General features: G+C 43.3%; 1 protein-coding gene across 3 annotated transcripts in view; it reads left to right on the top strand.

The window, feature by feature from the left end:
• Rgk3 (Rad, Gem/Kir family member 3) overlaps window positions 1–24,000 on the top strand; it is a 616,115-nt gene that overhangs the window by 513,546 nt on the left and 78,569 nt on the right. For all 3 annotated transcript variants that reach the window (XM_071696098.1, XM_071696096.1, XM_071696097.1), the window contains one exon: window positions 13,400–13,544. In XM_071696098.1, coding sequence (XP_071552199.1) covers window positions 13,400–13,544 — 145 coding nt within the window. The remainder of the gene's footprint in view (window positions 1–13,399; window positions 13,545–24,000) is intronic.

Genomic DNA, 24,000 nt, shown 5'->3' with positions numbered 1-24,000 from the left:
AGAGAGAGAGAGAGAGAGAGAGAGAGAGAGAGAGAGAGAGAGGGAGTATACGATGCCCCACTGCAAAACCGAAACGGAAAACATAACGTACGGAGGCAAGCACAGAGAAGCACACAGAGAGAGAGGAAGAACCTTTGCCGAGAAATATCACTTTAATCAAAGCTAACGCCATATGTATAACAAGATGAAGACATCACAAGAGACTGTGTATGCCTCACCATCAAACCTTCAACATTTACGACCACACTAAAGCGGATGGCAGTCCATCTGATATTGCTAGTCCCTCCCTTACACGATGGTCGAGACTTCTCCTCCAACTTCTCTCCTGAAGTTTGTGTAAATAAATTATATATTTCCCTTTTCCAAAGCCAGAGGTTGAACCATTATGTGACATTCATTTTTCATTTCATTTCCAGCTAGAAGTTTCAGTTTTCTAAATTATTTCTAACATTTCATATATATATATATATATATATATATATATATATATATATATATATATATATATATATATATATATATATAGCTCGACTGTTAGGGGGTTCGTTCCTCTGGGCCACTGGAAGCAATACTTTCCCGATGCACTCGCATTCAGGGCCATTCATGATCCTTGTCCATTCAGGGGAAGTTGTCCTTTCAGCTTCCCCAACTATGGGGTTTATCCGCTGGTTGGGTGATCCCGATGTTGCCTCTCTGAGCCCCCTGTGTCCATCATCGGTGAAGACACGGCCGAGCGACTCCCGAGACGAGGGCACAACATCTGGCACGAGAATGATATTGGCTGTAGCGCCTCTCTCTCTCTCTCTCTCTCTCTCTCTCTCTCTCTCTCTCTCTCTCTCTCTCTCTCTCTCTCTCTCTCTCTCTCTCCGAAAAGTCCTTTGAATTGCATCGAATATATCCCTACGAAATAAGAAACGTGCCTAGATCAACTGCGGAAACATTTAACAGTAAACGTAATATGCGGATGAACCTAAGACAGACGACGAAGGTGTGAGCGCAGCGACAAAGAGAAATGATATCATTCTCAGAGCGCCACACGCTAACCCTGCCTTTTGGCAAAATCTCATCGTAGGTGCTTACTTATATATATATATATGTATATATATATATATATATATATATATATATATATATATATATATATATATATATATATATATATATATATATATATATATATATATATATATCCCTCCGCTGCCATGTCCACTCCCAGGTATTTCAACATTTCACATCTTCCAGGTTCTCGTCTTCCAACTTACAATCAAATCAATCTGTCCTGTGCCCATGTTAGACCCTTGACCCAACCCTTTTAGGATCCAGTCGAACGCCAGGCTTTTTCTACTCAAAGGTCGTGCTATTGTGCTATAAAGGATCGTACCGTCTTGCTTAAGGGGTTATCATGGGAATCATAAACTAGATAATCTTAGTAATTTCTAAACCCAGGAAATGAGACAGTTGATAGCTTCTTTTTTGCCCAGATTTTTGGTCCAGACACGAGACTGGCACGCAGACGCTTTACATACGACTGATGGCATCATCCACACAGTTGATTACGGATTAGCTTGTCGGAAGCTGATTTGGCTCGGGTGAGGATGAAATTTTAGTTCCCGAAATGTTTCTAGCTTTGCCCTGCATCCCACTTTGTCTGGCGACAGTACGATAACATCATAATCGGTCACTGCACTTCAACACACAACACATATCCATCACTTACCAGACACATCCCTCACTCACCACCCCTCACTCACCAACCCCACCACTCACCACTCTTCGCTCGGAACTCCCCCACCCTACAGCAGGTACCTTCCCCAGATGGGCTGGAGTGGTTGCAGGTGGAATGGATGTGGCTGGTGCCCCCGGGGCTTATCGAATCCCCAGGGAAGGTGGAGGGCCTCTTGAGGGTGACAGCCGGCTGCTGCCCCTGCCCGCTGCCCCTGAGGAGCTTGGCCCACAGGGGAGCAGACGATCGGAGGAGACAGAGGGGGGTGTGGTAGCGAAAGAGATGGTAAAGGAAGGAGGGAGGAGATGAAAGCGGAGAGCAGGGAGGACAATGGAACATGAGTAGGGAGGATAAGCAAGGGAGAGAGGGCCGGCTGCCTGCACTGTGGTCTACCTATGGACGATACACGTTAGAGTTTATGAGTGGTGTGGTCTCTCCTGGGGCCACCTATACGATAGGGTTAGTCATCGCCGAGGAAGGGGGCCCCGCCCGCCCCATTAGACCAAGCGGAGGCCATGTAGGGCCACAGACAACCCCACTGACAACCCCCTACTCCTCCTCGTCCCAACGCATGGTCATTACTTACGACATAAGTTATATATATATATATATATATGTATGGTCATTACTTATGACGTAAGTGATATTTAACTTTTGCGACGGTATGTCATTTATGTCGTTTCACCGTTGTACTTTGTAATAGATAACGTAGGTTATGGTTCATTTAATTATATGGTTGTAAGACATGACCAGTAACAGAGACCTCCTGATGGTGTCGTTTTAATTGAAGATTGACTGACTTCTTGAGCAAGACGACACGCACCCTTGCCCATGATGGTACGGTTATGGACACGACGGTTCGATCCCTCTGTCTGATTCTGGTTTAGCCTTTGACCTGATATTTAAAAGTCAGGTCAGGTGGACAGGTCAGGTCAACCAACATGCCCAAGAGTCTGACCTTCGAGTTCCAAGGGGTTTAAGGTTGCTATGAATCTTAGTGAAGTATGTATACATGTTTTCACGTAAACAGTGTTAAGTACAGCGTCTGTCACACTACAGTAAGAAACGTCAGACAGGAAATTGATGGAAGAAAGAAATGATAAAAGCTTATCAGTGTTTACTGAAAAAAATTTGGCTCATGTTGCATGAGATGGGGAAAATATGACTTTTTCTTTGTCATGATCTTTCGCACATTTTTTGTGTGTGTTTGTGTGTGTGTGTGTGTGTGTGTGTGTGTGTGTGTGTGTGTGTGTGTGTGTGTGTGTGTGTGTGTTTTGTTAGTAGGCATTGGTTCAGGTTTCAGATTTTGTACATCTAGTCTAAGTCATAAGTAGAAGACTGGACTAGATTTTTCTTTAAGATAACGTTAACTTTTTTTCCCATGTCTTTGATGACTAAAAGTTTTTGTGATTGTTGTATTTTCATGATGTCCTTCCGTCCGCTGTGAACCCAATTCGACGATGCCTTTTATGGCATTTGATGTTCATTACTTATAATGCAAAGCTACAACGCGTCCATTGGCTCTGTGTTAATGAATCAGGAACACTCAGGACGAGAAAGGATTCTATACCAACATAAAGGATTTCAAGACGAAGATGTGAGGAGAGATATGCTTCTCTTGACAAGTGGTCTGAAATTTGTACTTGGAAACAAATGGGGGAAATTGAGGGATGTACATGAAACATTAAAGCAAAGATATAGAGGGTAAGGAAATCTTAAGCCATGTCAGTTTAACATTAGGAGAATCGAGATGTGCGTGAGGTGAACAATAGGTGTTTCTTGTATTGCCGTGAGCACAAACAGCACTGTTGGAGTGAAAACTATAGTGGAGATTTTAGTAGAATATCTCATAGTAAAGAAGAGAATCAGCGATGGACAGTTGAAGTTCAACGTAGAAGAATGGATTACGTTAGGAAGTAGACAGAGGGTGTTCGACAAAGGGAAGGTTCGGTATGAGACTTGTGGATGTTTCAGAAATGGACAGAAAACGAGCCAGGTCAAGGAAAATGTTGGTTCTGGTTGCCTGGTGATGGTTCTGGGCGCCCCGTGTTCGAATCACCACCGGAGAGACATGATTTTAGTTTACTCAAATTTCCATGCATTCATATCAGGAAAATTTGGAGTTTAAAGAGTAGATGGAACGCACTCATTCACTGCTTATGTATTCCATTCATGTCGATATTTGAAAGTACATATGTGTGATTTACTTTGGCAAAAATAAAACACGAAGTCGTTTCTCCAGAGCTGAAACTGTTCCGAAATCTTGAAATCACATTGTGAGATTCGCAGGGTTGCTTTGAACTTTACAGAACCTTAGACAAAGGTTTTGTCTCTGACAAGTTGAAATATTTCCGGGAAACAGCAGCAGCAGCAGCAGTAATAATGTTCCCTTTTTTTTTGGAGGACGTGTGATATACATAGTTCTTTGAAGCTTCTTTTTTCTCCCAGTGTTGACGTCGAGAAAGACACGCTTCTCTGGTTTCAAGTCATGCTTCTTCTGGACCTTAGCGTGTGTGTGGTGTGTGTGTGTGTGTGTGTGTGTGTGTGTGTGTGTGTGTGTGTGTGTGGAATATAAATATCATTATTTTTCTTCCTTCATATAATTGTTATGACTGACTTCGGTGCAGTCGTTCGCTATCAGTCCAAGATAAGTGGCGACTATTATTCCCTGGCTCTTATTGAGATAGTTCAGCCGCTGACGGTTTACGTAGAGGGGGAAAAAAGAAATCATCACGACTCGCCGCCCCTCCTGTTGTCTTAGGCATTTCACACGACAGTGAAGATGTTGAATCTGGTTTACATTTTACGAGACCCACCAAGGGGGTCAAACAGCAGGTGTGTCCAGAAACACACACACACACACACAAACACACACACACATATATATATATATATATATATATATATATATATATATATATATATATATATATATATATATATATATATATATATATATACAGGTCGAAATACCTGAAGATAAAGCTATGAGTATATTTCTTCAGTGTGGACTTTGGGAGACAAGTTCTAGGAGCTGAAAGATCCAGGTGGGGTTGACTGAAGTGTTCTCAGGAGTGTGGCGATCGAGAAAGGATTAGGAAAACAGAAGAAAAACGGGAGTGTGATAAAACCTCCTAGTCGACCGAGGTGTTACTTTGTCACATATATATATATGGTCATAGTTCTGTTCAAGGGTGGCGATGATGATATCAGTACTTTGATAATAACGAGGATCATATACAACACTGTAGGAGAACATTTCTACACTTGCAGAGTTGACTTTGAAGTAACATGGATACATAAGAGCTCGAGAGGGGGGAAAACACTGAAGATAAGGGAAAATCTGAGGTTAGAAAGCATCCCACAACTTCCCCATGGTTCATCTTACTTACCTCCAGTGGTCGTCTGTTGTCGTCAGCTGGTGTGGAGGGAGTACAGCAGTGGTTGTTCATCGGACGACTGTTTGGATCGTTCTCATCTTCGTCCCTCAGCTAAAGGTCGAAGTTTGGTTCATTGTTACCATTGGCTTAAGATACCTTGATTCTAATAGATTATATTAGTGTTATTTTTTCCTAAGAATTTAGAAATAGCTGATTGCACCCGAAATGTACAAGATTCTGTTGTACTTCATGGCTCCTCATAGACCAAAAGCCAAAGCTGAGCAATTTTATGAACAAATATCAGTTACGTATGTGAACCCTCAAATAGCATTAAGGTTTCAAAACTAATTTCAAAGTGGCACGCACTGATCGTAGTAGATTCACATGATTGGGATACATCTCTGGTCAAGTCGACCTCTCTGCTCTTATCCTCACTCTGGTACTCACATGGTTTCAACTTGTATACATATAAGCATTTCAGAGCCGTTCATCACACAGGAAGAGTGAGATGATATGCAGAAGCTGCTGCATTTATATGACAACGCTTCTAAAGTAGCATTTGGTACTGGGGCGCCACTCACACCAAGTCATTGGATAGTATACGCTGGTGTCACACATTCTGAGACAAATTTTCATCCATGTCCTGCAGGGCTCCAGGTGTTTATGGATCAAGCCCCTTTTCTGAACGGCAGCCTGATGATTCTAACGTTACGAGTGTCCGTGAAGACGATCAAAACAATGAGAAAAGTGGTTCGATACTATTTCTCCCTCCTTGGTGCAGAACAGGTGGTGTTGAAAGGCCTTTGCAGAGCAGATGGTGTTGAAAGGCCTTTGCTAAACGATCTCATGATCTGCGACCATGTATCACAACAGATGAAAAAGTCTGACCATGACTGGAGGGTTAATGAGACCATTCACTTCCATCCCACATATCTAAATGCTCCTTGAAAATCCATGTTTGAGAATGATTTAGCGAGGCTTCACCCACCCACAGACTGTAATTACACTTTCAGAATGGCGGTCTTTGAATGAACACAAGCCAAGGATTGTCTCACTCAAACATCGGAGCCAAATGCATGACCAGCATCGTTCATGTCACTGTGGTATGTTGTTCTCTTTTTCTGGAGAAAGCCAGGCAAAGGAGGAAGACATCAGTACCATCAGCTCTGGAGAACAGGTCGGTACTCCTTATGCGCAGCGTGTTGCTCATAAAGGAACATTCTTCTGTCCGCTTCCTTCTGGGCGATTTATACTTCTGGAACTTTCTGGACGAATGTGGCTGTGATCCAGAAGCAATCTGATTCACAAGTAAGACACAGGTTCTTCAATTGCAGTGCACGATCCTCTTTGTCGTCTAGGGTAGTTTCTCCGTTGTCATACAGTTTTGGTGAAGGGCGATGATTATGTACCGGATTGCTATTGTTTCTATGTGGCGTGATCTCCCTTGGTTCTTGATGTTGTGTTGCTTATATACACTAAAGAAAATCTCAGTTCTCACATATGCAGCGTCTTTCCTCAGTGCAAAAGCAAACAAAGACTTCGCAGTCGTGCGCTATGTTCTTTTTGGTGTCTCCTTTGTCTCCCGTGCAGAAGCCAGTGTGTCATAAATTGCTGTTGACGGATCTGTTGTGTTCTCTGCCATTGTTTCTTTTGGAATTCCTCTTTTCAGGGTAGATTTGTCGTTTTTTGATGTAACCATCTTCTGCCGCGAGGGACACACGTAAGAGACCAAAAAGGATGTGCGAAATCTCCCTGCGAAATCTGTCATGCTCTGGTTCTTTCGTGTCTTGGCTTCGAAAAACAACTTGTGATCAGCTCTGAGAATCAGATCTTTGCCATTTGGAGAGACACACTTTTCTTCCTGCTCATATCCGAGAATGTTTTGAGCTTCAGTTTGGATAACTTGCCACTAAATTCCATGACAGGTTAATCTGACTCTAACCTCCCTTCCACGGAAGTCTGGCATGCATTTTCCCTACTTCATTTCGCTCGAATCATATCGGAAGCTATATGACCTGACACAGCTGTAGTGGTGGGAAAACTGAACTAATTCATCTAGACCAGCTTCAGAAGGATTCACCTTGATGCGATATGTTTCCACGAGAGGCGTGACAACTTGCTCATTCCATTCCATTCTGAACTTCCGTTGCTCAAGTTAGCCATTAATCACATCTGCATATGGACAATAATTCGCGGGACTGGTGGAGCAAAGGCAGCTCCAGAACTGTAATCTAGAACTCCCTCAGCAGTTTTCGTGTCCCAAATGCAGTATCTTCTGTAACCTGGTCAACTGCGTTTCTTCCAAATGGATCGTTTGTTCCAAGCTGTAAAAAGACTTCTCTCCTAAAGAAATGCTGATGTATGTATCTGGATGTTTACTGTATAGCTGCAGCGTCTCATATAAGCAGATAACGAGCATAGTGTTTGCCCGTCGTCTTGGCCTGTTCTATCCAGGTTTCAATCGCCATCTCTGGTAAGTCGTATGAGCACCAAGGAGTATGCCTTCCACCATATCCACATACGACATTCATTATCATGTAAATACCTCGTTGTTGTGTGTCAGATGCTCACAGAATAATTGGAATAGTTCTAAAGACGGTAAAAAAAAAAATATTATGGTACAGGCTGCTTCTTGTTATGTTGAAACCTCGCACGGATTTTCTTGAATACCTCTTTTCAGTTTTAGTGCTTACGTTGCTGCGATACACTTCAGCTACACTGTATGGCCTCACCCTCACACAAAACCTGTTTCCACATGCCAAGACCTTTCAGATGATATCAAACAATACCAGGGTCTCTGTTTTCGTACCCACATTGTCGTATGGCTGATAGTCGACATAATAAAAGTCAATGAGTGTGTTCCACTGAAATATATCTGTGTCAATCTTAAACTACTTACATAAGAAGATGAATACTACAATATTAAATACGGGCTTTCAAAGTTACGTTTGAGTGTATACTTGTATACTTAAGTAGTAACCATGTGATGAATGAATACAACGGTAGCATCAACATCCAAGTGGTGCGCTGAATTAGGTGAATCTCTGTCTATGGGGAGAGTTAGGTGAAACTTACATAAATTCGTCGTGAATTTTTATCTTTGTTTTTTCCGGTATCTAACGCCGTCTTCCTCCTCTTATTTTCAAAACCTTCCCAGCTCTCTGTAAGCTTCCTGTACAGCTGGGAAACTTATGACATAAGCAAATCGGGACGTTTGGTTTCTTAAATGAAGTGCAAGAAATCGATAGATGTGATTTTCTTCGACATTCATAAGCTGATATCGCCGAGGCCCGCCCTTCCTGCGTGTCGTAAGAGACGACTAAATGGGGGGGCTGGAAATCCTCCCCTCCAGTTTTTACTTTACCAAAAGTAGGAACAGAGAAAGGGGCCTAGTGAGGATTTTTTCCCTCTTGGGCTTAGTCCTCTATTCTTAACGATCCCTCGCTAACGCGGGAAATGACGAATATATATATATATATATATATATATATATATATATATATATATATATATATATATATATATATATATATATATATATATCATCCCTGGGGATAGGGGAGAAAGAATACTTCCCACGTATTCCCTGCGTGTCGTAGAAGGCGACTAAAAGGGGAGGGAGCGGGTGGCTGGAAATCCTCCCCTCTCGTTTTTTTTTTAATTTTCCAAAAGATGGAACAGAGAAGGGGGCCAGGTGAGGATTTTCCCTCTAAGGCCCAGTCCTCTGTTCTTAACGCTACCTCGCAAATGCGGGAAATGGCGAATCGTATGAAAAAAAAAAAAAAAAATATATATATATATATATATATATATATATATATATATATATATATATATATATATATATATATATATATATATATAAGGGCTGGAAGTGAGTGTAGGGGCTGGCCACACAGCAGCATGGTGTAACTTCCCAACCAATCTCCGAAGAACTGAGTGTATGTCTGTCGCTCTGGAGTTCCTTCCTCACCAATGCAGTATACTGGAACTGTAATAAAATATGCTAATTAAACTCCTACTCGTGATAAGATGTGCCTCTTGCAGGTTTAAAAGATCAGTGGCCCCAGCAATAAACCTAGCAGCCCAGCCAACCAGGCTTGTTTATTTACATATAATTGCCCCAAGACCAATTTTTAGGTGCGAGTCTTGGTGTTGCCAAGGACGTTTCTATAAGGCTCTTGTATCCTAACGCTACGCTACTTCCAGTAACAGAGGAATATGTAACCCTCCTTTGGAAATAGAAGTCCATTTGGCAAGACTCAACTCCCAGGGATACAGACAGCTTTGACAAAGGCGACTTTTCACTCGTAGTGTAACTTCGAGCTGGAGGACTCCAGGTAATTCTTACTAAGCTTATCTTGAGGTAATTCGAAACTCTGGATACATTACATAAGATGGCCATTTCCACGCAGGGGTTGGGCGGGCCTTGTTGGCATTCACGCGGCAGGACCCATGTTAATCCCTCGGCGGCCAGTATGACGCCATGACCATGACGCCGAAGAACAAAGTCGTAAAAACAAAATTCACATGGGAGACGGCGGGAATATGAAACACACAGATTTATGCCAAATCCTAGCATGATGCTGTCATAAGACTCGCTCGGGATACACGCACACACTCACACATACGTATGTATATATATATATATATATATATATATATATATATATATATATATATATATAGAGATATATATATATAGAGAGAGAGAGAGAGAGAGGAGAGAGAGAGATGGTAAATGAAGAGGTTTTTCCATGTTTTTAAAACCTCAAGAGAGAGAGAGAGAGAGAGAGAGAGAGAGAGAGAGAGAGAGAGAGAGAGAGAGAGGAAAAAACTTTTCTTTTTTTCTTTTTTTGTCAACGAGTCTTTACGACGAGATTTTTGCCGCAAGGTAACGCTTTACATCATCAGCACTACATAAGAAGGCAGTGATGAACATACGGAAGCATTACGGTAGTACCTTACGGAGTGATTCTATGAATGGAAAGGAAACATCAGTAAACGGATCATGTGTTTATAGCAGCAGTGAAAATAAAGCACAGTCGCGAGGATCAGTATCACTTCAGATTCTCATCAAAATGTTTTAAAGTTTCGAAAAATGTAGAGTAATACCATCATGCACCTCATATGAGATTTAATGGTAATATATCACTTTATACAAGCTGATACAAGCTGACTATATGCTGCCAAGGAGGTTTGTATGTTCTGTGAAGGTGCGCGTTCATATGCATGTTTACCAAATGGCGTCCTAGCTATGTATCTTCAATGTTAATCAACTGACTGTTATATTTCTCTCTTGTGTCTCACCCTCACCTCGTCAGGTGCGGGTGAAGCGGGAAGGTCAAGTAAAGAATATGATCACCAGAGACGAGGCGTCGCACTGGGTTATTGTTGGGTTGGGTGACCGAAGCCGAGGGTGTCATTTAACCACACACAAGGGTCAGGTCGTGATTTTGGCTCGCAGACTCGTACACGTTGACAGATCTTGAATCATTATGAAAGGAATTTGTTTATACATACCTAAACTGTGATGTTGAGAATGATGTTGAAACATTGTTTGATAATGCTTGGTTCTTTCATATCTTTATTTACATTTGAGCGACAAGATACAATTTTCTGAGGGGTATGCCATTCAGGAGTGAGGCTGATAACTTCTCCCGTGTGCAGGAATAGAAGCACTGGATTCTTGCCCACCACGATCACTGTAGTGATGCTGCTGTATTCCTAAATTCAATTCTTTTCCACTTTGCTTCGAGTAAACTTTATAGCCATTCTTGCATAGTAGGTGATAGACATAACCATTTGAAATTTCAGGCTAGTTTTGTCACTCTGGTCTTTATACATTTCTGCCTATACTCGGGTACTTCAGAATGACTCATAAATACATTGAAACTCGTAACTAACAAATCAACAATATAGTCATCCCCTCTTTTATAAATTCAAATATGATAACATCCACTCCAGCCGACTTGCCACATTTCATCTCATGCAAGGCTTTCACCACTTTTACTCTTTTCACCAAACCACTTGCCATGACTATCACACTTCGCATACCACTCCGACCCAACTAACTACGTCTGCCACCCTTTTTTCAAACATATTCAACAATCCTTTAAAATACTAACTCCATGTCTTCACCTTCTCACTTCTTGTTACCACTTCCCCATGTGCTCTCTTCACTGATGTTCCAATTTCTTGTCTTGTTTTTCTCACTCTGTTAACCTCTTTCCAAAGCATTTTCTTATTCCTGCTGAGGTTCCCTGATACTGGCTTACCTCAATTCGCATTTGCCCTCTTTTTCAACCCCTGCACCTTCCTCTTGATCTCCTGTCGTTTCCTTTCGCACATCTTCCAGTCACTTGCACACCTTCCCTGTATCACAAGTGCATCTCTGTTTCCTGTTTCACTGGCAACTCAACATCGTCATCTCACCACACAAACACTATCCTTTCTCACCTGGCCACCAACCACCTTCCCCATGCAACACTCTTCCTTCGCACATGCCAACACTGCTTCCTGAAATACCTTTCAATCTTCACCCACTCCCCCAGCTTCGTTTCCTCTAGCCCTTTGCCAATTTACCCACCAGCTGCTCCTCTCAGTACATTTACATCGAAGAATATTTCCTGTGCACGCCTGTCATTTATTACGTAATCTAATAATGCCCGATTATCTGTCATCTTTGCTACTCCACGTATACCTATGATTTTTTTGAACCAGGTATTCCCAATCACTAGTCTTTTTTCAGCACACAGCTCCTTGATCTGCTCTCCAGTTCCGTTCACCTCACTAAATAACCCATGTCCTCCAGTTATACCCTCATCTGACACATTACCCACTTCCGCATTCAAATCACCCATCACTGATACCCAATATCTCGCATCAAAACTGCTGACACACGCACTCTACTGTTTACCAAAACACTCGCTTCCCTTCACATTTTCTGGTGGCCAAGTGCACCCACTTCTCCTGACCCACTTTCTTTGTAACCCACATCAGTGTGGAGCTCATGTCCTTACTCTGCTGTTTCACACACTCCCACAACTCCTTCAGGAGAATTGGGTCCCTCTTCTTAGCTCTCGGCCATATATTAACCCTTGACTTTACCCCAGAAACATTTCCAAGCCATTCTTACCTATTACCATTGACCTTTGATTCACTCTTGAGCTAAAACACCCCGGACTGAGCCTTCGAGGAGGATGAGCACTCCGCGCTTTGCTCCTTCTTTTGTTCTAACTTATACAAACTGAAATACAAGAAAGGGAGGGGTTTTTTCCGCCCCCCGCCGCTTCTCTTGCCCCGACCCCTTTTTATCTACGACACGCAGGGAATAACATGACAAATATTCTTTTCCCCTATCCCTGGGGATAGGGGAGAGTGTAGTTTCAGATAAGTGTTTGGCTGGTGGAATAGAATTTAAGACTCAACTGGGAGGGCTGTTATCTACGGCTCGTTACGTCATTACTGTGTGTATGTGCTTAATCACTGTCACCTTTGTTAGGGGAGTGGGATCTGTGAGTAAAGACTGGTAAAGTGTGAAGCTGGGGGTAAGCTCTTTTGTGTCGACTTGGTGGCTGGTAGTTGACCAAGGTGTGGTCATACCGTGGGTCGATACCCGAGCACAAGTTTGGTCCAGCACAGCAGCGGCTTAGTTCAAGAACATCACCAAGTTGTGCTTTTCCCCACGATGATTTCTTTTTCCTCATATAACCCAGCTGCTTTTGCCTCTGGGTCCACGGCGATGTGAGTCTGAATGAATAATCTGCAAAGTTGTAAACCAATCCCTGGCTGCTGAGATAAAATCAAGGACATAAACAAATTCACCTGTCGAGCTCAGTTAGGGCTTCCGGCAACATTTCAAACACCATCGCTCGAGGTCGCTGTGGGAGAACCAGGTAAGAATTTTCTAAAAGCTCTGTCTCTCTCTGTAAAATCTGCCCCACGATAAGTTTGAGGTGTATGCAATTTATTTCCTCGTTTATTCAGGGTTTATTTCATTCCAGGTCGTGTGCCTGTAATTACAAGTTTATCAATAAACATTTCCTAATTATTCATCATATATATTGTATTTCATCTATACATTATTGACTCTCTTTACTTATATTTCTATGCAAGTTTGAATTTACATTTGAAGAGGGTCTACATTCTCTCCCCCTTCCTATGTGCTAATGCATTTGTGTCCACATTTACGTTCATATATATGTGTTGTATGAGAATGTCCTGCTGCACCACCCTTTGTGTGTGTGTGTGTGTGTGTGGCTCATGTGTGACACTGTTGTCTCTCTGGTTGCAGTTGGCGACGCCGGAGTCAGCTGAGGAACAGGAGCAAGTGTCCAGTTTCCGTATGGCCATCCTGGGCGCCACGGGCGTGGGCAAGACGGCTCTGATCCACCAGTTCCGTACCTCTGAATGTATCAACGCATACGACTGTAACCCTAGTAAGTGTTGACTACACTCCTAGTGTCTTGTGTAGTCTTGTAGCTGTGTAGCCTCGTAGCTTGAGGTTCAGGTCATGTAACATTTTTGGGTAAAGATGGGGTAACGTAACTTTGTGATGTGTTACTCCCACAGCCATAGGAGATGATTGTGGTGTTACTTACTCTTTAAGTGTCTTTGGTAACGTGAAAGCGCTTTTATAATGTTACGAGCACAGTATCTGGGTGATCTGCTATACTAAAGTGTGATCAGTGTTACGAAAACTTAGTTATACGTTGTATCCCTTTTTTTTTCTTTTTTTTTTTTGATATGTGTGACATTTAAGTATGGCGTGAGGTTGTGAGGTCATGTCTGAAATCAGCTTTCGAATCCCAGTGACTAACGTACATATCCCGTGTCAACGTTGCGAGCAGTCATGATGCCAGAGCAGATACACCCCCTGATTGTTGAACGTGCTTGACCCTTTGGTTGAGCAGATCAGTGTAGCGTTCCTGTAATTGATTCGTAATGTGGCGCACTCATTCATACGCTGACGAGACTTACGCTAATCCTCAGCTTTTGTTACGTCGGTGGAGTTACTAGTCGTACGTACAGGTGCGGTCAGAATATGTCGTACGATTCGTAACACACGAGGAAAATAAAGGGAACATTTTCCCAAGTTGTGTCGTCTGTTGGACGAACACAAGGGACGAGCGGTCATCATAACTCACAAGCGGGTGACAGAACATTTATCTAAGATTTCGCCCGTTTTCTTTAAGACGTCTCTGAGGGAAGTGAAGATTTTCTTTCATATATATATTTTTGTCCTGTGAATTACTATAATGCTATCTACTACAGGCTACCTCCGTGGCTCAACTACATATTACGTTTGTAGCTCGCTTGTGCTGTCTGTCTTGCAAGCGAAGATAGATTCTTTTTTGGCACGCCAAACCATTGTATTTACTGATATGTAATTTTCTTAAGCATTCTCGGGTCAGTATTCTTTCGTGTAAGTTATCCTTCGTGTGCTAACTCCGGGAGGGTTGGTACTCGCAATATCAATGCTACATTGTCCAGTTTATTTCAACTCTACACGTCTTGTGTTCTCCGTACGCTTTCCTGGTACAGTCACAGGTTAGGGAGTAGGCCTGTGGAGAGCAGATGGTTCTTAATACGTCTGTAGGAGGCAGCGATGATGTCACTCAAGTGTGTGTGTGTGTGTGTGTGTGTGTGTGTGTGTGTGTGTGTGTGTGTGTGTGTGTGTAAAACCCTTAGGTTCCCACGGACCCTCATTGTTGTCATGTGATGGTGCAGTGTGGCGTGATACGACCCGATAGTGCTTGGTGTGGTGGGGGTCCGTCATACAAAATGATAACACATATATCGAAATCAACAAACAAGAAAGAGCGGGTACATTCAAAAGAGGAGGTTAACCTTTATCAAGTTATGGGATGAAGAAATCTTCCCTTCTCTCAGATGGTTATGACGATTAGTGTTTATTCATGAACCCAGATTGATTCTTCCTCCAAAATGACGATCTCTGACGTGCACACAGCTGTGTTTGGTCTCTGTAGCCTCAGGTGGAGGCTGGTGATTCGCAGGAACATCTCCAGGCACAAGGCTTGTGTCTGGCAGCTCCACATGGAAGCGCGCATTCTCGAGGTGATGCATAAGAGAGACAGAAAAGAGAAGACTCGTTGGTTCATGTGTAGGGCATTCGTTTATTACATACGCTTTCCCATTGTTTTATCTAAGTGAATAAGGTTATGGTAGAATGGTAAGAATGCTCTCTCTCTCTCTCTCTCTCTCTCTCTCTCTCTCTCTCTCTCTCTCTCTCTCTCTCTCTCTCTCTCTCTCTCTCTCTCTCTCTCTCGACAATACCAACCGGCAGTTAAAAAGAATGGAAGCATAGAAATGCGTTTGTGAAGTAAGCCCACTTGGAATGTAGCAGGAGAGAACGAGAAGATGCAGCAATAAAATTTTACTGAATTATCCGACCCACTGCTGCACTGCAGTATATGTATAATGTGTATATATCACATTTCTTCCCCTTGTGCTCATTTAGGAGATAACTGATAAAACATTTGTCTAACTAGGTTTAGAAAGTAAATAGCTTTTACACTTACATCATTTGATGGTAACTTGTTCCAATGTTAAATTCATCTTTTTCTAGAGGCTTTTTCTTTCAGTGTTATATCTTACAGCTTTTGGTCTTATTCCCTTTTTAAGACTGTATTTTCTTTTATTTCAAAAAAAAAAAATCCTTGTGATCTACGTGACTGAATTTATTCAACTTTTGAAAACTTACATTTGGTCACTAGGAGGTCAAATCCTATTAAGAGAAAAGATATCTAATCTTCTTATCTTCCTCGCATGGTGAATGTCTTAGAGCTGGGATAAGCCATTCGAAAAACCAAGAACTCAGTCGTGGGGAAGAGCATAATTGATAAGCAAGAGAGCAGCCCAGACCAATCTGCTGATGGGTTTTGGAGAACCAGAAAATTACGCTTGGTCAGGGCCATGATAATACCTGTCCTAACCTAACCTAACCTAATCCAGCCTAACCTAACCTAGCCTAACCTAACCTAACCTAACCTAACCTAATCCAGCCTAACCTAACCTAGCCTAACCTAACCTAACCTAATCCAGCCTAACCTAACCTAACCTAACCTAACCTAGCCTAGCCTAGCCTAGCCTGACCTACCCTAACCTAACCTAACCTAACCTACCCTAACCTAACCTAACCTAACCTAACCTAACCTAACCTAACCTAACCTACTCATCTGTCTCAACATTCCTCGCCTCTATGTCTCCATGCTGGAGTTACAGAAGACACAAAATAAGGCTCTACGACTCATCACACTTTGCTACCTCCAAAAGGTCATCAGCACCTTCACAACACCTACAGTGCTATGCTGAGCACCAGATACTATCCACGAAGGTTCGAAGACGCCAGAGTAACAATGATACTAAAACCAAGTATGCCAGAAACAGACTCGAAGAACACTGCCGCCCCATATCTCTCCTAGAACTCCCAGGGGAAACCTTTGGAAAGAGTTACAAACTTGAGCTTAAGAGGACACCTTGAGAACAACAGCCTCTATAACCCAGATCAATACGGCGACAGCGTCATCCCTCAGCAGTAACGATTGCGACGGAGAAAACCGCCATTTCCAGAGGCCAGGGAATAGATTGTACAGTTAGATACACATGATCAACGACGTTTATAAAATGGCGGACAGACAGTCTTCAGTACAAACTGCTACGACTACGTATACCCGAGATCACTAAAGACGACCGTGTCACCCACTACGCCAACGCACCGCAGAAATCACCATCAACTCTGCTATTCACCCAGATTCCCTCTACTAGGTGCAGGGTACCCCGAAGGCAGCGTCCTATCACCAACGCTGTTCATAACTTACGCATTTGACATTTCCTCACCAGTGGGTACCAGGAGCATGGACAACTTTGCCGATGACGCCACACAAATTTTAGCCTCGAATAACTCAATCCAGGACGCCCTTTGAGCACAGTCAGAAGCAACGAGAGTAGACGAATCTGACATGATGAGGAAGATCAAAACAAGAAAGTACACAACTACTATAGCGCCTCTAGGAAGAATAAAACCCAACGACGTAGTCGCAGAAGAGAACAAGGTAGAGCACAAGATAACTGCCGAATGCTGGGTCATACATTAACAACAACAAGTTTGATAAGAGCTGAGTCTATCAACAAAGAGATCCGCACAAGAAACGCGGCCCTGATCGGTCTACTGATTGTGTCACCTTCTGGAGAATCCGAAAATTAAGCCAATGATAACACCTGTCGTAACCTACTCAATGATAACACCTGTCGTAACCTACCTGTCATAACCTACTTAATGATAACACCTGTCGTAACCTACCTGTCGTAACCTACTCAATAACACCTGTCGTAACCTACTCACTGATAACACCTGTCGTAACCTACCTGTCGTAACCTACTTAATGATAACACCTGTCGTAACCTACTCAATAACACCTGTCATAACCTACCTGTCGTAACCTACTTAATGATAACACCTGTCGTAACCTACCTGTCGTAACCTACTCAATGATAACACCTGTCGTAACCTACCTGTCGTAAACTACTCATCTGTATCAACGTTCCTCGTCTCCAAATCACGCATGCTGAGGTTACAGAGGATGCAGAATACGACTCTACGATTCGTCACAAATGAAAAATTCTCCCTGAATTGAAGACACCGTAGAAGAGCAAGAGCAATGATAGACTAAATCCGGTCGGTTCCTGCCTGAGAGAAGTAGCTCAGAAAGTATGGCAGAGACTTGAAGACAACGAAGATACAAGCTAAAGATAAATCCCAGGTCGACAATAGTACAAACATGGAACACCCTTGGCTTACTCGAAACCTCAAAGGACACACAGAGGCTCCAGTCCTCATCGATGTACACAATGAACAATGTTTTCACTTAGCGAATCTCTTTTCAAAAACAAAGATGCAACATAGATTCATACCCACTCCAGTCTGTTGGGGGTACATAGATATGGCCCCAAAATCATACTCATACAGGAAATCATCCACATGCACCAAAAAAAAACTTGCATCATACAACCGGACACAATTTTCCCTCATTTCATAATATCCCTTCCCTTCTTCCGCCTCTTCTCCTCTCCTGTAACCACCCTATGAGAGAGAGAGAGAGAGAGAGAGAGAGAGAGAGAGAGAGAGAGAGAGAGAGAGAGAGAGAGAGAGAGAGAGAGAGATCTGCTTAGACGTCCAAGTATGTCGGCAGCAAAATGATGGAAGATGGCTTGGCTGACAGCTGCTCCCGAGCTAATTAATTTAGGCTTCCAATTCCGCAATCTAAAATCCATTTCGATCCTCCTATGTGCGACTGTACTTGTTATCTGGCCTCGTCCTGGGATATACGAGTCCTTTATTGTTAGAGGATAACGCAAGTCGGGGGCAAACTACGCCCTGATTCGGGGGTAAGCCTCCAGTAGACCAGCCCTAGTGACTGAACGTGACCTGGTCAGTAAGTTTCAGAAGCGAGGACCTCGAGATCAGAGCTCGGTGTTCCTCAGCTGGCGTGTCCTGCCTTACTGGGGATGGTGTTTCTTACCCCAGGTGCCCTGCCCTACTGGGGATGGTGGTCCTTACCCCAGGTGCCCTGCCCTACTGGGGATGGTGGTCCTTACCCCAGGTGTCCTGCCCTACTGGGGATGGGGTTTTCTTACCCCAGGTGCCCTGCCCTATTGGGGGTGGTGTTTCTTACCCCAGGTGTCCTGCCCTACTGGGGATGGGGTTTTCTTACCCCAGGTGCCCTGCCCTACTGGGGATGGTGTTTCTTACCCCAGGTGCCCTGGCCTACTAGGGATAGTTCTCCTCACCCCAGCTGCCCTGCCCCACTAGGGATGATGCCCCTCACCCCAGGTGCCCTGCCCCATTAGGGGTGGTGTACCGCACCCCAGCTGCCCTGCTCCACTGGGGATTTCCTAAGTTCCATCATTGCCCGTTGCCCCACCAAGCGTTCTGCTTTAATCGTTCGTTCAGTTGTTAATTATCAGTAAAGATTAAATGGCACTAGGGCGCGGAGGGCTTGGGAGAGAGAGAGAGAGAGAGAGAGAGAGAGAGAGAGAGAGAGAGAGAGAGAGAGAGAGAGAGAGAGAGAGAGGAAGGGTGTGTATGTGTCCGGCAGCTTCGGCCGACACCCGCTGGGCTGAGGGTGGGAGCCTGGTTTGGATGTGGGCTGCGGCCTCAGCCAGCCAGCACCATCTCCATGGTGACTCTCATACACCAACCAGTATCATCCAGTAATTCCCTGGATTATGATAATTAAACTGAATTAATGACGTATGTGTCTTGTGCGAAGTTAGGATGTATTATCCAGTAATTACCAACCACATTAAAGGAGACATTAGAACGAACGCGTATAATCCTGATCGTCGGAAGTACATGTATTGTAAGTCTGTATAAAACTGGAATGGAATTCAGGTGAAAAAAGATTATATGAATTTGTCAGGAAATAGTGTTGTGTGTGCCAACCGCGTTATTCACTCACTGACAGATATGAATGGCTTTCGTTTCTCACCTCTTTTGAAAAGAAAAAAAAAAAAAAAAAAAAGAACCTGACGTCCTCTCCTTTTTTTTTTTTTTTTTGCTCAGATGAACCAAATTGCTCCAACAACCACAGATTTTTTTTATATATTCCTGGGAAACTGTTTGATCACTGTATATTTATAACAGCGCGTGAGGACTATGTCGGCGGTAGGGGGACATGGCAGGGAAAGCGAGGGTGAGGGAAGGCCCATTGAGAGGCGAGGCGAGGCGAGGCGGACTCTGGAAGGAACACGGGTTGTTGAAATTAGTTCAACGTGTTTTACCGCGTCAGGAGCTCAGCTCAGCGAGCGGTGCGGGGAACGAAAAGTTGGCTCAGGATGTGGCGGGAGGAGTCAGTCACGGTAGGGTGGCTGCCGATGACCCTTGCAGTCCCAGAGAGGACCAGGGGGTCATACTGGTCACCTCTCCGCCCATAACGTTGCCAGAGAGCAAGGTTCACATTGGTGGTCCTCTTTACAGTGTTGCTGGAGAGGAGGGCGACACATTGGTAGCCCTCCCTCAACGTCCCAACACTGTCTCCACCACAGCTGTGGGAGGGACGGGAGCCTAGGTCGACTCGAAGGAATCACCTCACAGACGTAATCCCATGACTGAGGAACAAAACTTTGAGACTGACTTTTGTATACAAAAAGTTAAAAGATAGAAAGAAGTTATGCTAAGTTTGGAGACTCCAGGGAATCTTTTCTATTTGGAGGTCACGGCACGATCTTTTCTGTTTGCAGGTTACAGCAGGATCTATATTTGGAGGCCATAGCAGGATCTTTCTATTTGGAGGTTGCTTCAGAATCTGTGTGTGTGTGCCTTAAGGTTGCTTCAGGATCTGTGTTTGCCTGCAGGTTGCAGCAGTGCCGGTGTTTATATCGAAGTCGTCGCAAAACGTGCACCTGTGTGGATGTGGCAGTGATGGGCATAACATCTATGGGCGTCGTGTTTAGCAACATCATATAGTTGGATACGACGTTCCGTCCCCTGGAGCGCGACGGCACGACGTTTGGGTATAATGGCCTGACCTTTGACCTGAAACGTAAAGGACAGGTCAAAGGTCACTTCGTCATAACTAAGGATCCATACCTCTGCAATGAAAGGTCATATCGTCGATGTCAAAGATCTTTCCGCCATGATTCCCTCACTGGTGGACTGGCTACGCACTAATTGATAAGAATGTAAAAAAAAGAGAGCCTTTTAGATGTGAATGTGCTGAGATGGGCAGTTTGCGAGATGTAAAAGCTTTCGGGAAAAAGGGACTGATATGGTCGTCTTCCTCTTTTGTTTAGTACTGTTTCATTGAACTGGACGGCCTCCACCACCTCCACACTCTCTCACTGGAGGAGCGAGGCTGCAAACCGCACCAGAAGTGACTTTCCGCTTCGCAGCGTATAACTCTACATAGAAACCTTTCATTCCTGTCCAGTTCGTAGAAAATTATCCGTTCAGTAATCACTCAGAACATGAAGACTTACAGCACCGCGATCATCCTGAAAATGTCTAATCTCGTATTAACAACCGCATAGAACATGAAGACTTACAGCACAGCGATCATCCTGAAAATGTCTGATCTCGTATTAACAACCACATGACCTTCACCTTTTGACATTCACTGCTCCGACACAAAGGAGACCAAATGTATGTTCTTCACATCAGTCTTTGTGCTGTCTCTGAGACAGAGGGCATACCAACCCAGTGTTAACGTTGAACAGATTGACAATTTATTTCCTGTGTTGCCTCTGAGCGGAATGACAAATGAGTCTCTTTGTTAACTCTAAGCAGGTTGACTTATTAGTCTCTATGTTAACTCTGAGCTGGCTGACGAGTCCCTGTGTTGACTCTGAGCTGGGTGACACATTAGTTCCTGTGTTAAGTCTGAGCTGTGTTAGCTCTGAGTCGAGGGACATCCTAAGTGTTGATTTATGGAACATACTCATAGATACAGGTACATGGTCTGGACATAGCACTTTTTTGACTTACCCTTAAGAATTCATAAATGTTTCTGTGGCAAGAGAAGCTAACGAATGAAAGAAAATGTCCCAGTTTCATTCTAGCTGGGGTCACGATCATAATAAAGCCCCCTAAATATAACGTAAGGGAGAAATACCTATGAGACGACAATCATGTATGAATCAAGCTAAGATGGCAGACCTGATAGAATGGAAACACTCATTCACCAAAAGATGTGCCCATTAAACTCTGATATAATTTTCAGCATCCATATGAAAGCTTTTTTGTAAAAATCATACAAAGCTGATTCACAGAGTCGATGAGGTTATCCATGCATCATGCTTGCTATGAAGGATGTTTGTGAGAAATACTTAGAGAAACAGATGGATTTGTATGTGACATCTATAGATCTGAAGAAGGCATATGATAGGGTGGATAGAGATGGTTTGTGGAAGGTATAAGAGTATGCGGTGTGGGAGGTAAGCTGCTAGAAGCAGTGAGAAGTTTTTCATCAAGGGTGTAAGGCATGTGTACAAGTTGGAAGAGAGGAGAGTGATTGGTTCCCAGTGAAGGTCGGTATGCGGCAGGGGTGTGTGATATCTCCATGGTTGTTTAATCTATTTATGGATGGGGTGGTTAGGGAGGTAAATGCAAGAGTTTTGGAAAGAGGGGCGAGTAAGCAGTCTGTTGGGGATGAGGGAGCCTGGGAATTGAGTCAGTTGTTCGCCGATGATACAGCGTTGGTGGCGGATTCGTATGAGAAACTGCAGAAGATGGAAAAGTGTGTGAAAGGAGAGAGTTGAGAGTAAATGGGAATAACAGCAAGGTAATTAGGTTTAGCAGGGTTGAGGAACAAGTTAGTTGAGATATGAGTTTGAGTGGAGAAAAATTGGAGGAAGTGGAGTGATTTAGATATCTAGGAATGGACTTAGCAGCGGATGGAACCATGGAAGTGGAAGTGAGTCATTGGGAGGGGGAGGGGGCGAAGGATCTGGGAGCGATGAAGGTGTGGAAAGAAAAAATTTTGTCTTGGAAAGCAAAAATGAGTATGTTTGAAGGAATGGTAGTTCCAACAGTAAAATATGCTGCGAGGCATGGGTTATAGATTGGGTTGTACGGAGGTGGGTGGGTGTGTTGGAAATGAAATGTTTGAGGACCGTATGTGGTGTGAGGTGGTTTGATCGAATAAGTAGTGAAAGGGTAAGAGAAACGTGTGATACTAAAGTGTGGTTGAGAGAGCAGAAGAGAGTGTGTTGAAATGGTTTGGACATATGGAGAGAATGAGTGAGGAAACCTTGACAAAGAGGATATATGTGTCAGAGGTGGAGGGAACAAGGAATAGCGGAAAACCAGATTGGAAGTGGAAGGATTGAGTGAAAATGATTTTGAGCGATCGGGGTCTGAACAAGCTAGATGGTGAAAAGCGTGCAAGGAATACAGTTATCTGGTATACCGGGGTCGACGTGCTGTCAGTGGATTGAACCAGGGTATGTGAAACGTCTGGGATAAACCATGGAAAGGTCTGTGGGGCCTGGTTGTATATAGGGAGTTATGGTTACGGTGCATTACGCATGACAGCTAGACAATGAGTGTGAACGAATATGGCAGGGGTGGCGATGCTTTTTCCTGTAGGGCGGGATGGCACCGGGAATGGATGAAGGCAAGTGAGTATGAATATGTACATGTGTATGTATGTGTATGTATGTGTATGCATATGTGTATATGTTGATATGTATATGTATGTGTACGCGGGAGATGGTGAATCTTTATGAAAAAAAATGTACATATACTAGTATGAGCGTGCATGTATATATGTGTGTATATGAGTGGATGGGTTTTTCTTCGTCTGTGTCCTGGCACTACCTTGCTGACGCAGGAAACGGCGATCAAGCATAATAATAGAAATAGTAATAATAATGATTATATATATATATATATATATATATATATATATATATATATATATATATATATATATATATATAGAATGAATTGAAACGATGTTGTATACGAGGTCGACGTGCTGTCAATGTGAAGAGCATTGGTGAAGCGACTGGGGTAAACACTAGGAAATTATTAGTGGGCTGGAATTGGAAATGGAATCTGTTGGCCTCGGTGCAATTATAACATGAGAGATAGAGACTCAATGTGATCGAATGTGGCCATTGTTTTCTTTTCCTAGCGCTACCTCGCGCGCGTGCGGGAGAGGAGGGGTGTCATTTCATGAGTGGCGGGGTGGCGACGGGAATGATTAAGGCAGCAAGTATGAATTATGTACATGTGTATGTATGTGTATGTATGTGTATGTATGTGTATGTATGTGTATGTATGTGTATGTATGTGTATGTATGTGTATGTATGTGTATGTATGTGTATGTATGTGTATGTATGTGTATGTATGTGTATGTATGTGTATGTAT

This window comes from Panulirus ornatus, chromosome 59 (genome assembly GCF_036320965.1).
Source record: "Panulirus ornatus isolate Po-2019 chromosome 59, ASM3632096v1, whole genome shotgun sequence".
NCBI lineage: Eukaryota > Metazoa > Arthropoda > Malacostraca > Decapoda > Palinuridae > Panulirus > Panulirus ornatus.
This window is presented reverse-complemented; position numbering and strand designations above follow the sequence as displayed.